General features: G+C 45.5%; 1 protein-coding gene across 1 annotated transcript in view; it reads left to right on the top strand.

Moving 5' to 3' along the window:
* Positions 1–18,006, top strand: part of LOC109909615 (ventricular zone-expressed PH domain-containing protein-like) — a 231,597-nt gene that overhangs the window by 90,900 nt on the left and 122,691 nt on the right. The window contains 2 exon segments of the mRNA XM_031795382.1: positions 5,410–5,573; positions 17,601–17,810. Coding sequence (XP_031651242.1) covers positions 5,410–5,573; positions 17,601–17,810 — 374 coding nt within the window.

Genomic DNA, 18,006 nt, shown 5'->3' with positions numbered 1-18,006 from the left:
GGTGGCCAGTGTAAATGTTATCTATTGGATGATGAGTTGCCATGGTGGCCAGTGTAAATGTTATCTATTGGATGATGAGTTGCCATGGTGGGCAGTGTAAATGTTATCTATTGGATGATGAGTTGCCATGGTGGCCAGTGTAAATGTTATCTATTGGATGATGAGTTGCCATGGTGGGCAGTGTAAATGTTATCTATTGGATGATGAGTTGCCATGGTGGGCAGTGTAAATGTTATCTATTGGATGATGAGTTGCCATGGTGGCCAGTGTAAATGTTATCTATTGGATGATGAGTTGCCATGGTGGGCAGTGTAAATGTTATCTATTGGATGATGAGTTGCCATGGTGGCCAGTGTAAATGTTATCCATCGGATGATGAGTTGCCATGGTGGGCAGTGTAAATGTTATCTATTGGATGATGAGTTGCCATGGTGGCCAGTGTAAATGTTATCTATTGGATGATGAGTTGCCATGGTGGCCAGTGTAAATGTTATCTATTGGATGATGAGTTGCCATGGTGGCCAGTGTAAATGTTATCTATTGGATGATGAGTTGCCATGGTGGGCAGTGTAAATGTTATCTACTGGATGATGAGTTGCCATGGTGGGCAGTGTAAATGTTATCTATTGGATGATGAGTTGCCATGGTGGGCAGTGTAAATGTTATCTATTGGATGATGAGTTGCCATGGTGGGCAGTGTAAATGTTATCTATTGGATGTGCTACCCAGGTTGTAGTTTAGTGTGATGATGTATGAGGACGAGCTTTCAGAATAACGTTAACATTCTAAGACAGACAGGAAGTCAATCCATTCCAGGTAAACTGTGGACAGATGTTGGCTGGACATTTATCTTGTTGATAGGAGTAATGGCCATCAGATTAGTCTTGTACGTGTAGCAGGTAACAACACTAGGTAGCAAAGCATGCTATATACACATATACTATCACACACACACACACACACACACACTAAATACAACCCATTAATTTTCCTGTTGCCCTATGTCTACCTCAAGTTAAAATTGAAAGTGTAACATAAAGTAATGAATTTGTAATATGTTCCTTGAGGTATATCCTTAGTCATCTTATTGGTGTCCAGACAGTTACTGGCTCCTCACTGGAAAATAGAATGAAGGAGGATTGGACAGTGATGTCAGAAATGTACAGATTCTCCAGGAAGTAAATGTACACAGTGGGGCCAAATGGAACTCCCAGTCAATTCAACTGAACTAATTCAAATGATTGGACCCATGTGTACTTCCTGGTTTCTTTATATGACATAACCTTTGTCCATTCCCTCTTCACCTCATTCTAAACGACTCTCACATTGCTGGCCACAGCTGTTAAGACTCTCACTACTTCTTGTTTTCCAACACGTGTTTATTATCCCATGTCTCTGTGGTACCGCCCGTTTCCTTAGCCAATCAGAGCGAGGGTCGACTGCAAATAGAACTCAATTCACAAAATGAGAATCACCTCCACAGTGTGTGTGTGTTCCATTCATAGGAGAGTCCCAGGAAGGAACCTGGGGATTACTTCCAGATGACCCAGTAGATAACGACATACATTCAGCGGGCAGGAAGACTGGAGGCCTCTCTTGTTTCTGTCTCTTTGTCTCCTCTGTTGTTCAATTAAATCCAATTCATAACATTTGCATAGGCAAGAAGTGCATGTCGATTTTTACCAAAGCAGAACAGTTCTAAACTATAATAGATGATAGGAAAAAGTTATCATCTGTCTCTATTGTTCTCTACTTCTAACCCTGATATACTGTACACACCTCCTAACTTCTCCTCTCTCTCCCTCTCTGTCTCTCTCTCTCTCTCTCTCTCGCTCTCTCTCTCTCTCTGTCTCTCTCGCTCTCTCTCTCTCTCAATTCAATTCAATTCAATTCAAGGACTTTATTGACATGGGAAACATGTGTTAACATTGCCAAAGCAAGTGAGGTAGATAATATATAAAGTGAATATATAAAGTGAAATAAACAATACAAATTAACAGTAAACATTACACATACAGAAGTTTCAAAACAATAAAGACATTACAAATGTCATATTATATATATACAGTGTTTTAACAATGTACAAATGGTTAAAGGACACAAGATAAAATAAATCAACATAAATATGGGTTGTATTTTTAATGGTGTTTGTTCTTCACTGGTTGCCCTTTTCTCGTGGCAACAGGTCACAAATCTTGCTGCTGTGATGTCACACTGTGGTATTTCACCCAGTAGATATGGGAGTTTATCAAAATTGGATATGTTTTCGAATTCTTTGTGGATCTGTGTAATCTGAGGGAAATATGTCTCTCTAAACGAGCTTCAATGCCATACAACACTCCTTCCGTGGCCTCCAACTGCTCTTAAACGCTAGTAAAACCAAATGCATGCTTTTCAACCGTTCGCTGCCTGCACCCGCACGCCTGACCAGCATCACCACCCTGGATGGTTCCGACCTTGAATATGTGGACATCTATAAGTACCTAGGTGTCTGGCTAGACTGCAAACTCTCCTTCCAGACTCATATCAAACATCTCCAATCGAAAATCAAATCAAGAGTCGGCTTTCTATTCCGCAACAAAGCCTCCTTCACTCACGCCGCCAAACTTACCCTAGTAAAACTGACTATCCTACCGATCCTCGACTTCGGCGATGTCATCTACAAAATTGCTTCCAACACTCTACTCAGCAAACTGGATGCAGTTTATCACAGTGCCATCCGTTTTGTCACTAAAGCACCTTATACCACCCACCACTGCGACTTGTATGCTCTAGTCGGCTGGCCCTCGCTACATATTCGTCGCCAGACCCACTGGCTCCAGGTCATCTACAAGTCCATGCTAGGTAAAGCTCCGCCTTATCTCAGTTCAGTGGTCACGATGTCAACACCCATCCGTAGCACGCGCTCCAGCAGGTGTATCTCACTGATCATCCCTAAAGCCAACACCTCATTTGGCCGCCTTTCGTTCCAGTTCTCTGCTGCCTGTGACTGGAACGAATTGCAAAAATCGCTGAAGTTGGAGACTTTTATCTCCCTCACCAACTTCAAACATCTGCTATCTGAGCAGCTAACCGATCGCTGCAGCTGTACATAGTCTATCGGTAAATAGCCCACCCATTTTTACCTACCTCATCCCCATACTGTTTTTATTTATTTACTTTTCTGCTCTTTTGCACACCAATATCTCTACCTGTACATGACCATCTGATCATTTATCACTCCAGTGTTAACCTGCTAAATTGTAATCATTTGCCTACCTCCTCATGCCTTCTGCACACAATGTATATAGACTCTCTTTTCTTTTCTTTTTTTCTACTGTGTTATTGACTTGTTAATTGTTTACTCCATGTGTAACTCTTTGTTGTCTGTTCACACTGCTGTGCTTTATCTTGGCCAGGTCGCAGTTGCAAATGAGAACTTGTTCTCAACTAGCCTACCTGGTTAAATAAAGGTGTTCTCAACTAGCCTACCTGGTTAAATAAAGGTGTCTCAACTAGCCTACCTGGTTAAATAAAGGTGTTCTCAACTAGCCTACCTGGTTAAATAAAGGTGTCTCAACTATCCTACCTGGTTAAATAAAGGTGTTCTCAACTAGCCTACCTGGTTAAATAAAGGTGTTCTCAACTAGCCTACCTGGTTAAATAAAGGTGTTCTCAACTAGCCTACCTGGTTAAATAAAGGTGTTCTCAACTAGCCTACCTGGTTAAATAAAGGTGTCTCAACTAGCCTACCTGGTTAAATAAAGGTGTCTCAACTAGCCTACCTGGTTAAATAAAAATAATAAAAAATAAATAAATAAAATAAAATAATAATAATAATATGGTCATATATTGGGTGGTCTGTGTAATATGGTCATACATTTGGCAGGAGGTTAGGAAGTGCATCTCAGTTTCCACCTCATTTTGTGGGCAGTGAGCACATAGCCTGTCTTCCCTTGAGAGCCAGGTCTGCCCACGGCTGCCTTTCTCAATAGCAAGGCTATGCTCACTGAGTCTGTACATAGTCAAAGCTTTCCTTAAGTTTGGGTCATTCACTGTGGTCAGGTATTCTGCCACTGTGTACTCTCTGTTTAGGGCCAAATAGCATTCTAGTTTGCTCAGTTTTTTTGTTAATTCTTTCCAATGTGTTAAGTAATTATCTTTTTGTTTTCTTATGATTTGGTTGGGTCTAATTGTGCTGCTGTCCTGGGGCTCTGTGGGGTGTGTTTGTGTTTGTGAACAGAGCCCCAGGACTAGCTTGCTTAGGGGACTCTTCTCCAGTTTCATCTCTCTGTAGGTGATGGCTTTGTTATGGAAGGTTTGGGAATCGCTTCCTTTTAGGTGGTTGTAAAATTTAACAGCTCTTTTCTGGATTTTGATAATTAGCGGGTATCGGACTAATTCTGCTCTGCATGCATTATTTGGTGTTCTACGTTGTACACTGAGGATATTTTTGCAGAATTCTACATTCTGAATTCTCTCTCTCTCTCTCTCTCTCTCTCTCTCTCTCACTCTCTCTCTCTCTCTCTCTCTCTCTCTCTCTCTCTCTCTCTCTCTCTCTCTCTCTCTCTCTCTCTCTCTCTCTCTCTCTCTGTCTCTCTCTCTCTCTCTCTCTCTCTCTCTCTCTCTCTTTCTCTCTATTGTTCTCTACTCCCTCTTTCTTTCTTTCTTTCTTTCTTTCTCTCTCGGTCTCACCAAAGCCATATGTCCTGCAGATGATGTGGTTTGACATTTAAAATAAAATAAAATCATTACATTGATTAAACCAGAAAACAAAGGAAAAGAACACAAACAACATCAACAACAACAACAACATCAATAACAACATAGGCCTTTGATTAGGAGGACACAGTCATTCTGTAGGAACGTCACATAGTTTTGCCCCCGATAGAGTAAATCATGACCAGGTTTACCCCACAGGTTCACTCATTCTATTAAATCCAGCCTTTTACTGTGGGGACATAAATCAAGCCCGATTGACTTTATTGAAAAAGCTACGAATTTAACAAAAAAAGTCATTGTTCGTGTTCATGTAATGTCATAAGGAATAAAGCTAGTACTTGAAGACAAAGTCATTGTTCAGATGCATGAGATATTAGATATGTCTCTTGGGAAATATTGAATGTTTCTGGTACACATGTCCATTTATACAGCAAGATTTTACATTCTTCCTGAAGGATGAACATCAGTGAAGAAATATTGGTGAGACCTTGAATCTGTGAGACCGTGAATCTGTGAGACCTTGAATCTGTGAGACCTTGAATCTGTGAGACCTTGAATCTGTGAGACCGTGAATCTGTGAGACCTTGAATCTGTGAGACCTTGAATCTGTGAGACCTTGAATCTGTGAGACCTTGAATCTGTGAGACCTTGAATCTGTTGTCACAAACATAGTTTTACATGGAACCTGTCTCTTGCCGTGTCGTCTAGGTAACCACATGCTCCTACGCGTGTTGCCGTCCGTCTACCCCAAACTGCCCCATGCCATCCATCGTCACCTAGGCAACCTGACGGCCATGATGTCACAGCTCGAGTCACCGGAGCAACAACACCTGCTGAGGCTGATCCAGATGGTCGCCGAGCAACAGCCACAGGTATGTGTGCGATTGCTCAGTGCGTGCCTGTGTGTGTGTGTGTGTGTGTCATTTATATGAGCGTGTGTGTGAGTGAGTGAGTGTGTGTGTGTGTGTGTGTGTGTGTGTGTGTGTGTGTGTGTGTGTGTGTGTGTGTGTGTGTGTGTGTGTGTGTGTCATTTATATGAGTGTGTGTGTGTGTGTGTGTCATTTATATGAGTGTGTGTGTGTGTCATTTATATGAGTGTATGTGTGTGTGTGTGTGTGTGTGTGTGTGTGTGTGTGTGTGTGTGTGTGTGTGTGTGTGTGTGTGTGTGTGTGTGTGTGTGTGTGTGTGTGTGTGTGTGTGTGTGTCATTTATATGAGTGTGTGTGTGAGTGACTTGCCTGTAACAAACCCCTAGCAAAATGGCATCTGATGCTGGAGGAATGGAGTGCATTCAGAGAACACATTAGACATGAGAAAGTCCAGAATTCATACATCAAATCAAATCAAATCAAATTTATTTATATAGCCTTCGTACATCAGCTGATATCTCAAAGTGCTGTACAGAAACCCAGCCTAAAACCCCAAACAGCAAGCAATGCAGGTGTAGAAGCATACATGGGTGAATGAATACTGTACTGCACTCCAGAGAGTGGGGTCTAGGATGAGGAGAGTAATGGGTTTATTAATACTGTACTGCACTCCAGAGAGTGGGGTCTAGGATGAGGAGGGTAATGGGTTTATTAATACTGTACTGCACTCCAGGGAGAGGAATGGACACTAAGGGAGAGTAATGGACACTAAGGGAGAGTAATGGAGACTAAGGAGAGAGTAATGGAGACTAAGGGGAGACTAAGAGAGAGTAATGGACACTAAGGGAGAGTAATGGACACTAAGGGGAGACTAAGGGAGAGTAATGGACACTAAGGGAGAGTAATGGACACTAAGGGGAGACTAAGGAGAGAGTAATGGAGACTAAGGGGAGAGTAATGGACACTAAGGGGAGAGTAATGGACACTAAGGGAGAGTAATGGACACTAAGGGAGAGTAATGGACACTAAGGGAGAGTAATGGACACTAAGGGAGAGTCATGGAGACTAAGGAGAGACCAAGGGGAGAGTAACGGACACTAAGGGGAGACTAAGGGCAGACCAAGAGGAGACTAAGGGAGAGTAATGGAGACTAAGGGGAGACCAAGGGGAGAGTAATGGACACTAAGGGGAGAGTAATGGAGAGTAATGGAGACTAAGGGGAGAGTAATGGAGAGTAATGGAGACTAAGGGGAGACTAAGGGAGAGTAATGGACACTACGGGGAGAGTAATGGAGACTAAGGGGAGTCTAAGGGAGAGTAATGGAGACTAAGGGAGAGTAATGGACACTAAGGGAGAGTAATGGACACTAAGGGAGAGTAATGGAGAGTAATGGACACTAAGGGAGAGTAATGGACACTAAGGGAGAGTAATGGACACTAAGGGAGAGTAATGGAGAGTAATGGACACTAAGGGAGAGTAATGGAGAGTAATGGACTCTAAGGGAGAGTAATGGAGAGTAATGGACTGTAAGGGAGAGTAATGGAGTGTAATGGACTGTAAGGGAGAGTAATGGAGAGTAATGGAGACTAAGGGGTGGCAGGTAGCCTAGTGGTTAGAGCGTTGGAATAGTAACCGAGAGGTTGCAAGTTCAAATCCCGAGCTGACAAGGTAAAAATCTGTCGTTCTGCCCCTGAACAGGCAGTTAACCCACTACTCCTAGGCCATCATTGAAAATCAAAATTTGTTCTTAACTTACTTGTCTAGTTAAATAAAGCTAAAAAAAAGGGAGAGTAATGAGAGTACTGCAGACTAAGGAGAGAGTAATGGAGAGTACTGCAGACTAAGGAGAGAGTAATGGAGAGTACTGCAGACTAAGGAGAGAGTAATGGAGAGTACTGCAGACTAAGGAGAGAGTAATGGAGAGTACTGCAGACTAAGGAGAGAGTAATGGAGAGTACTGCAGACTAAGGAGAGACTAATGGAGAGTACTGAAGACTAAGGAGAGAGTAATGGAGAGTACTGCAGACTAAGGAGAGAGTAATGGAGAGTACTGCAGACTAAGGAGAGAGTAATGGAGAGTACTGCAGACTAAGGAGAGAGTAATGGAGAGTACTGCAGACTAAGGAGAGAGTAATGGAGAGTACTGCAGACTAAGGAGAGAGTAATGGAGAGTACTGCAGACTAAGGAGAGACTAATGGAGAGTACTGAAGACTAAGGAGAGAGTAATGGAGAGTACTGCAGACTAAGGAGAGAGTAATGGAGAGTACTGCAGACTAAGGAGAGAGTAATGGAGAGAACTGAAGACTAATAGAGAGTACTGAAGACTAAGGGAAGAGTACTGAAGACTAAGGAGAGAGTAATGGAGAGTACTGCAGACTAAAGAGAGAGTAATGGAGAGTACTGCAGACTAAGGAGAGAGTAATGGAGAGTACTGAAGACTAAGGAGAGAGTAATGGAGAGAACTGAAGACTAATGGAGAGTACTGAAGACTAAGGGGAGAGTAATGGAGAGTACTGCAGACTAAGGAGAGAGTAATGGAGAGTACTGCAGACTAAGGAGAGAGTAATGGAGAGTACTGCAGACTAAGGAGAGAGTAATGGAGAGTACTGCAGACTAAGGAGAGAGTAATGGAGAGAACTGAAGACTAATGGAGAGTACTGAAGACTAAGGGAAGAGTACTGAAGACTAAGGAGAGAGTAATGGAGAGTACTGCAGACTAAAGAGAGAGTAATGGAGAGTACTGCAGACTAAGGAGAGAGTAATGGAGAGTACTGAAGACTAAGGAGAGAGTAATGGAGAGAACTGAAGACTAAGGGGAGAGTAATGGAGAGTACTGCAGACTAAGGAGAGAGTAATGGAGAGTACTGAAGACTAAGGAGAGAGTAATGGAGAGTACTGAAGACTAAGGGGAGAGTAATGGAGAGTAATGCAGACTAAGGAGAGAGTAATGGAGAGTACTGCAGACTAAGGAGAGAGTAATGGAGAGTACTGCAGACTAAGGAGAGAGTAATGGAGAGTACTGCAGACTAAGGAGAGAGTAATGGAGAGTACTGAAGACTAAGAGGAGTACTGAAGACAAATGGGGAGAGTAATGTAGAGTATTGAAGACTAAGGAGAGAGTAATGGAAAGTACTGAATACTAAGGGGAGTACTGAAGACAAATGGGGAGATTAATGGAGAGTACTGAAGACTAAGGATAGAGTAATGGAGAGTACTGAAGACTAAGGAGAGAGTAATGGAGAGTAATGGAGAGTATTGAAGACTAAGGAGAGAGTAATGGAGAGTACTGAAGACTAAGGAGAGAGTAACGGAGAGTACTGAAGACTAAGGGGAGTACTGAAGACAAATGGGGAGAGTAATGGAGAGTACTGAAGACTAAGGAGAGAGTAATTGAGAGTATTGAAGACTAAGGAGAGAGTAATGGAGAGTACTGAAGACTAAGGATAGAGTAATGGAGAGAACTGAAGACTAAGGAGAGAGTAATTGAGAGTACTGAAGACTAAGGGGAGAGTAATGGAGAGTACCGAAGACCAAGGAGAGAGTAATGGAGAGAACTGAAGACTAAGGAGAGAGTAATGAAGAGTACTGAAGACCAAGGAGAGAGTAATGGAGAGAACTGAAGACTAAGGAGAGAGTAATGGAGAGCACTGAAGACTAATGGAGAGTACTGAAGATTAAGGGGAGAGTAATGGAGAGTACCGAAGACTAAAGGGAGAGTAATGGAGAGTACTGAAGAATAAGGGGAGAATGCCAAGGTGGGGGCATGTTGTACCACAGTGGGGGCCTGTTAGTACACTCATCTGAAAGATGTCTCTCATTTAAAACATGTATATATTAATGGTATTGTGGCAGCCATATTGGAATGTTGGAGTGAAATCTGGGTGGGGGGGTATTGGGGTGATGGTGGTACTGGGGTGATGGTGGCATTGTGGTGATGGTGGTATTGGGGTGATGGTGGTATTGGTGTGATGGTGGTATTGGGGTAATGGTGGTATTGGGGTGATGGTGGTATTGTGGTGATGATGGTATTGGGGTGATGGTGGTGATGGTGGTATTGGGGTGATGGTCGTATTGGTGTGATGGTGGTGAGGGTGGCATTGTGGTGATGATGGTGATGGTGGTATTGGGTGATGGTGGTAATGGTGGTATTGGGGTGATGGTGGTATTGTGGTGATGATGGTATTGTGGTGATGATGGTATTGGGGTGATGGTGGTATTGAGGTTATGGTGGTATTGGGGTGATGGTGGTGATAGTGGTATTGGGGTGATGGTGGTATTGGGGTGATGGTGGTATTGGGGTGATGGTGGTGATGGTGGTATTGGGGTGATGGTGGTGATGGTGGTATTGGGGTGATGGTGGTATTGGGGTGATGGTGGTATTGTGGTGATGGTGGTATTGGGGTGATAGTGGTATTGGGGTGATAGTGGTATTGGGGTGATGGTGGTATTGGGGTGATGGTGGTATTGGGGTGATGGTGGTGATGGTGGTATTGGGGGGTGATGGTGGTATTGGGGTGATGGTGGTATTGGGGTGATGGTGGGTATTGGGGTGATGGTGATATTGGGGTGATGGCGCTGATGGTGGTATTGGGGTGATAGTGGTATTGGGGTGATGGTGGTATTGGGGTGATGGTGGTGATGGTGTATTGGGGTGATGGTGGTATTGGGGGTGATGGTGGTGATGGTGGTATTGGGGTGATGGGTGGTATTAGGGTGATGGTGGTATTGTGGTGATGGTGATATTGGGGTGATAGTGGTATTGGGGTGATAGTGGTATTGGGGTGATGTGGTAATTGGGTGGTGGTGGTATTGGGGTGATGGTGGTGATGGTGGTATTGGGGTGATGGTGGTATTGGGGTGATGGTGGTGATGGTGATATTGGGGTGATGGTGGTGATGGTGGTATTGGGGCGATGGTGGTATTGGGGTGATGGTGCTGATGGTGGTATTGGGGTGATAGTGGTATTGGAGTGGTGGTGGTATTGGGGGTGATGGTGGTGATGGTGGTATTGGGGTGATGGTGGTATTGGGGTGATGGTGGTGATGGTGGTATTGGGGTGATGGGTGGTGATGGTGGTATTGGGGTGATGGTGGTATTAGGGTGATGGTGGTAATGGTGGTATTGGGGTGATGGTGGTATTGGGGTGATAGTGGTATTGGGGTGATAGTGGTATTGGGGTGATGGTGGTATTGGGGTGATGGTGGTATTGGGGTGATGGTGGTATTGGGGTGATGGTGGTATTGGGGTGATGGTGGGGATGGTGGTATTGGGGTGATGGTGGTGATGGTGGTATTGGGGTGGATGGTGGTATTGGGGGTGATGGTGGTGATGGTGGTATTGAGGTGATAGTGGTATTGGGGTGATGGTGGTATGGGGGTGATGGTGGTGATGGTGGTATTGGGGTGATGGTGGTATTTGGGGTGATGGTGGTGATGGTGTATTGAGGTGATGGTGGTGATGGTGGTATTGGGGTGATAGTGGTATTGGGGTGATGGTGGTATTGGGGTGATGTGGTGATGGTGGTATTGGGGTGATGGTGGTATTGGGGTGATGGTGGTGATGGTGGTATTGAGGTGATGGTGGTGATGGTGGTATTGGGGTGATAGTGGTATTGGGGTTGATGGTGGTATTGGGGTGATGGTGGTATTGGGGTGATGGTGGTATTGGGGTGATGGTGGTGATGGTGGTATTGAGGTGATGGTGGTGATGGTGGTATTGTGGTGATGGGGTGATGGTGGTGATGGTGGTATTGGGGTGATGGTGGTATTGGGGTGATGGTGGTGATGGTGGTATTGGGGTGATGGTGGTGATGGTGGTATTGGGGTGATGGTGGTATTAGGGTGATGGTGGTAATGGTGGTATTGGGGTGATAGTGTATTGGGGTGATGGTGGTCTGGCCAGGACAGGGAATGAGGTGATAGTAAAGGGGATTGAATTTAGCCAGTGAGTCTCACAGCAAGGCTGGTCATCACCCCAGAGATCACCCCCTGACCCCCTGACTAAAAGACATCATGTTTCTCACCGACCAGGTAAGACAGGGGTCAGCCAGGGGTCAGTCAGGGGTCAGCCAGGGGTCAGTCAGGGGTCAGTCAGGGGTCAGTCAGAGTGACAGAGCTGGTGGAAGGGTCAAAACTCTAACTCTTCAAAGACTGGTGTGTGCGTGCACTGTGTCTGTGTGTGTGTGTGTGTGTGCACTGTGTGTGTGTGCACGTGTGTGTGTGTGCCTGCACTGTGTGTGTGTGTGTGTGTGCGTGCACTGTGTGTGTGTGTGCGTGCCCTGTGTGTGTGTGTGCGTGCACTGTGTGTGTGTGCGCGTGCACTGTGTGTGTGTGTGTGCGTGCACTGTGTGTGTGTGTGTGTGTGCGTGCACTGTGTGTGTGTGTGCTTGCGTGTGTCCCGTGGCGATTTAAAGATGAAAATATTGATGGGGTAAACTCACAGTTGCGCTTCCATCAAATACGATATATTTATAACTAACCCTTCTTCTACATGTGGTTCCATGTGTATTACAGTCTTCCATCAAAACATCAACAATATTAGCTAGCCGACCTCAAAACAGATGTTAGCCACTGCTCCGTGATCCACCAACCAACCATTCGACGTGAATCCTCTTTTCCAGCTTGCTATGTTTTAAAGTTTAGATGGCTAATGAACACCAAGACGTTTTATGTCTACATTTCCTTAATAATGCTAAGTTTGAAAAGGATTTGCCAGGATATAGCTAAGCTAGTCGACATGTTTCAGCTAGCTAATCGACCTAGCTTGAAGACGTGGTAACAGTGCCAGGATATAGCTAAACTAGTCGACATGTTTCAGCTAGCTAATCGACCTAGCTTGAAGACATGGTAACAGTGCCAGGATATAGCTAAACTAGTCGACATGTTTCAGCTAGCTAATCGACCTAGCTTGAAGACGTGGTAACAGTGCCAGGATATAGCTAAGCTAGTCGACATGTTTCAGCTAGCTAATCTACCTAGCTTGAAGACGTGGTAACAATGCCAGGATATAGCTAAACTACTCGACATGTTTCAGCTAGCTAATCTACCTAGCTTGAAGACGTGGTAACAATGCCAGGATATAGCTAAACTAGTCGACATGTTTCAGCTAGCTAATCGACCTAGCTTGAAGACGTGGTAACAATGCCAGGATATAGCTAAACTAGTCGACATGTTTCAGCTAGCTAATCGACCTACGTGGTAACAGTGCCAGGATATAGCTAAACTAGTCGACATGTTTCAGCTAGCTAATCGACCTAGCTTGAAGACGTGGTAACAGTGCCAGGATATAGCTAAGCTAGTCGACATGTTTCAGCTAGCTAATCTACCTAGCTTGAAGACGTGGTAACAGTGCCAGGATATAGCTAAACTAGTCGACATGTTTCAGCTAGCTAATCGACCTAGCTTGAAGACGTGGTAACAGTGCCAGGATATAGCTAAGCTAGTCGACATGTTTCAGCTAGCTAATCTACCTAGCTTGAAGACGTGGTAACAGTGCCAGGATATAGCTAAACTAGTCGACATGTTTCAGCTAGCTAATCGACCTAGCTTGAAGACGTGGTAACAGTGCCAGGATATAGCTAAACTAGTCGACATGTTTCAGCTAGCTAATCGACCTAGCTTGAAGACGTGGTAACAGTGCCAGGATATAGCTAAACTAGTCGACATGTTTCAGCTAGCTAATCGACCTAGCTTGAAGACGTGGTAACAGTGCCAGGATATAGCTAAACTAGTCGACATGTTTCAGCTAGCTAATCGACCTACGTGGTAACAGTGCCAGGATATAGCTAAACTAGTCGACATGTTTCAGCTAGCTAATCGACCTACGTGGTAACAGTGCCAGGATATAGCTAAACTAGTCGACATGTTTCAGCTAGCTAATCGACCTACGTGGTAACAGTGCCAGGATATAGCTAAACTAGTCGACATGTTTCAGCTAGCTAATCGACCTACGTGGTAACAGTGCCAGGATATAGCTAAACTAGTCGACATGTTTCAGCTAGCTAATCGACCTACGTGGTAACAGTGCCAGGATATAGCTAAACTAGTCGACATGTTTCAGCTAGCTAATCGACCTACGTGGTAACAGTGCCAGGATATAGCTAAACTAGTCGACATGTTTCAGCTAGCTAATCGACCTACGTGGTAACAGTGCCAGGATATAGCTAAACTAGTCGACATGTTTCAGCTAGCTAATCGACCTACGTGGTAACAGTGCCAGGATATAGCTAAACTAGTCGACATGTTTCAGCTAGCTAATCGACCTACGTGGTAACAGTGCCAGGATATAGCTAAACTAGTCGACATGTTTCAGCTAGCTAATCGACCTAGCTTGAAGACGTGGTAACAGTGCCAGGATATAGCTAAACTAGTCGACATGTTTCAGCTAGCTAATCGACCTAGCTTGAAGACGTGGTAACAGTGCCTGGTAAACAACTAGCTAGCTAATCGACCTACGTGGTAACAGTGCCAACTAGCTAGCTAATCGACCTACGTGGTAACAGTGCCAACTAGCTAGCTACGAAGCTAATCGACCTACGTGGTAACAGTGCCAACTAGCTAGCTACGAAGCTAATCTACCTACGTGGTAACAGTGCCAACTAGCTAGCTACGAAGCTAATCGACCTACGTGGTAACAGTGCCAACTAGCTAGCTACGAAGTTGACACATAAGTCCAATCAAAGTTACTTGGGCGCAAGACGTTGATTTATCTGAGAGCACCGAAGAGGGGCTTTTGCTGGCTATCTCTCCCAGCAGGTGCTGTGCTGACGTCGTGTCCCCATGAGTGACAGTACCATGAGCCAATCATGCGCAACCAGAGAAGATGGACGACGCCCACTCACTGTACTTTCTCTGTCTGCCCCTCCTCAACAGAAAACACAGAGCGAGGCTGACTTACTCAATCACTTACTCAACGGAAATGTCCCAAAACAATGGATATACGACCACATACGCTTATTAGATCAAACAATTAAAAAAATTTTTTTTTAAATTGTTAACTGATACAATATGTTGTTGTGACATGAAATACCAGAATTGCATGCTGGGTATTGGTGGGGCTCCGCTCAACCTGCCTCTCGTGAAGCATCGTCACTGTGTGTATCCGTATGTGTCCATGTCTTTGATGGTTAAGGTTTCCATGGGAACGTAATGATATTCAGGCTTCACCCCTCTTCTGTTCCCTCTTCCTCTTCAATTCCCCTCAGATCCCTTCTTTCTTCTGTGTTCCTCCCAGAGTCTTGCCTGAACAGTCTTGCCTGATGTCCTGTTTTAGATCTCAGTGATCTTAGGACTGCTGTCACCACCAGGCCTCTCTCTCTCTCCATCTCAACATCTGCTCTTTCTCTCAATTCAATTCAATCAATTCAAGGGCTTTATTGGCATGGGAAACATGTGTTAACATTGCCAAAGCAAGTGAGGTAGACAACATACTCTCTCTCTCTCTCCATCTCAACTCTGCTCTTTCTCTCTCTCTCTCTCTCTCCATCTCAACTCTGCTCTCTCTCTCTCTTCTCTCTCCATCTCAACTCTGCTCTCTCTCTCTCTCCATTTCAACTCTGCTCTCTCTCTCTCTCTCCATCTCAACTCTACTACCATTCTACCAACACTTCTCTTTCACATCCTCCTCCTCTTAACTTTCTGTTCTCTACGTATCTTCCTCAGCTTAACTTTCTGTTCTCTACTCATCTTCCTCAGCTTAACTTTCTGTTCTCTACTCATCTTCCTCCTCTTTCTGTTCTCTACTCATCTTCCTCAGCTTAACTTTCTGTTCTCTACTCATCTTCCTCCTCTTTCTGTTCTCTACTCATCTTCCTCAGCTTAACTTTCTGTTCTCTACTCATCTTCCTCCTCTTTCTGTTCTCTACTCATCTTCCTCCTCTTTCTGTTCTCGACTCATCTTCCGCCTCTTTCTGTTCTCTACTCATCATTCTCCTCTTTCTGTCTCTTTCCTCATCTTCCTCCTCTTTCTGTTCTCCTAACTCCCTCTTCCTCCTCTTTCTGTTCTCTACTCATCTTCATCCTCTTTCTGTTTCTCTACTCATCTTCCTCCTCTTTCCTGTCTCCTACTCATCTTCCCTCCCTTTCTGTTCTCTTTCATCTACCTCCTCTTTCTGTTCTCTACTCATCTTCCTCCTCTTTCTGTTCTCTACTCATCTTCCTCCTCTTTCTGTTCTCTACTCATCTTCCTCCTCTTTCTGTTTCTCTTTCTCATCTTCCTCCTCTTTCTGTTCTCTACTCATGCTTCCTGCCTCTTTCTGTTCTCTACTCATCTTCCTCCATCTTTCTGTCTCTACTCATCTTCCTCCTCTTTCTGTTCTCTACTCATCTTCATCCTCTTTCTGTTCTCTACTCATCTTCCTCCTCTTTCTGTTCTCTACTTATCTTCCTCCTCTTTCTGTTTCTCTTTCTCATCTTCCTCCTCTTTCTGTTCTCTACTCATCTTCCTCCTCTTTCTGTTCTCTACTCATCTTCCTCCTCTTTCTGTTCTCTACTCATCTTCCTCCTCTTCTGTTCTCTTTCTCATCTACCTCCTCTTCCTGTCTCTACTCATCTTCCTCCTCTTTCTGTTCTCTACTCATCTTCCTCCCTCTTTCTGTTCTCTACTCATCTTCCTCCTCTTTCTGTTCTCTACTCATCTTCCTCCTCTTTCTGTTCTCTACTCATCTTCCTCCTCCTTTCTGTTCTCTTTCTCATCTTCCTCCTCGTTCTGTTCTCTACTCATCTTCCTCCTCTTTCTGTTCTCTACTCATCTTCCTCCTCTTTCTGTTCTCTACTCATCTTCCTCCTCTTTCTGTTCTCTACTCTTCTTCTCCTCTTTTAACTTTATGTTCTCTACTCCTCTTCCTACTCTTCATCCTCTGATTCCTGTATCAGTATGTAACTGTAACAAAATGCAGGACTGCACTGTAGCCGTTATTAGGAGAACATGTTGCATGGATTGCTAACACATAAGAACATGAAAGTGTGAATTCTTATTTAAAATGTATGTAGTTTCTGTACCTGTCTGTTAATGTTATGTATTATGTCATGTTTTGTGTGGACCCCAGAAAGAGTATCTGCAGCTTTGGCTGTAGCTACTGGGTGGAACCTAATGAAATACTACATACTAATGACTACATTCTCATGACACCTTTTAGAATATTTTCCATCTTCATTCAACTCAATGCTAGTCTCTGGTTTAATCTCCCCCCTCTCCCCCTCCCCTCTCTCTTCCCCCCCTTCTCCTCTTCCCCCTCCCTCCTCTCTCCCCCCTCCCTCCTCTCTCCCTCACTCTCTCACCCCTCCCTCCTCTCTCCCCCCCTCCCTCCTCTCCCTCTCCCCCCTCCCTCCTCTCTCCCTCCTCTCTCCCCCCTCCCTCTGTCTCTCTCTTCCCCTGTCTCTCTCTCTCTCCCCTGTCTCTCTCTCTCTCTCTCCCTCCTCTCTCCCCCCTCTCTCCCTCCTCTCCTCCCCCCCTCCCTCCTCTCTCCTCTCTCTCTCCTCTCCGCCCTCCTCTCCTCCTCTCTCCCCCCTCCCTCCTCTCTCTCTCCCTCCCTCCTCCCCTCCCTCCCTCCTCTCTCCCTCCTCCCTCCTCTCTCCCCCCTCCCTCCTCTCTCCTCCCTCTCTCCCCCCCTCCCTCCTCTCTCCCCCTCCCTCCTCTCTCCCTCCCCCTCCCTCCCCCCTCCTCTCTCCTCTCTCCCCCTCCCTCCTCTGTCCCCCCCTCCCTCCTCTGTCCCTCCTCTCGCCCCACCTCCCTCCTCTCTCGGACTCCCTCCGCTCTCCCTCCTCTCTCCCCCTCCCTCCTCTCTCCCTCCTCTCTCTCCCTCTCTCTCCCCCCCCTCCCTCCTCTCTCCTCCTCTCTTCCCCCCTCTCCCTCCTCTCTCCCTCCTATATCCCCCCTCCTCCCCCTCCCTCCTCTCTCCCTCCTCTCTCCCCCTCCCTCCTCTCTCCCTCCTCTCTCCCCCCTCCCTCCTCTCTCCCTCCTCTCTCCCCCCTCCCTCCCCCTCCCACCTCTCTCTCCGTCCCTCCTCTCTCCCTCCTCTCTCCCCCCTCCAGGTGCTGAGCCCCCTGGTGCCCTCCCTGGTTGGTTACCTAGGCGATGCCTCTCTGAACGAGACCCTACTGGGTGCACTGGTGTACGTGTCACAGGCTAGCCCCGCCTCCATGGCCCCATTCCTGCCCGCGCTGAGGGTTGTGGGTCAGCAGTACCCGGTCCTGCTGGGACACGTGGTTAAAATACACAGAGCTGTGGGCTTGACCAGTGAGGTGAGGAGACATCAACATTCACCTTTCTTCTTCTCTCACGTTCATTTTCCATTTGAGATTTTAGTAATTTAGTAGACGCTCTTATCCAGAGAGACTTACAGTTAGTGTATTGATCTTCAGACAGCTAGGTGGGACAACTATGTATCACAGGCAGAGTAAGTACACTTTGTCTTAATAAAGTAGTTATCAGCAAAGT

The sequence above is a fragment of the Oncorhynchus kisutch genome, linkage group LG18 (genome assembly GCF_002021735.2).
Source record: "Oncorhynchus kisutch isolate 150728-3 linkage group LG18, Okis_V2, whole genome shotgun sequence".
Lineage (NCBI taxonomy): Eukaryota > Metazoa > Chordata > Actinopteri > Salmoniformes > Salmonidae > Oncorhynchus > Oncorhynchus kisutch.
Note: the sequence above shows the minus strand (reverse complement) of the source record. Positions and strands in the feature narration are given on the sequence as shown.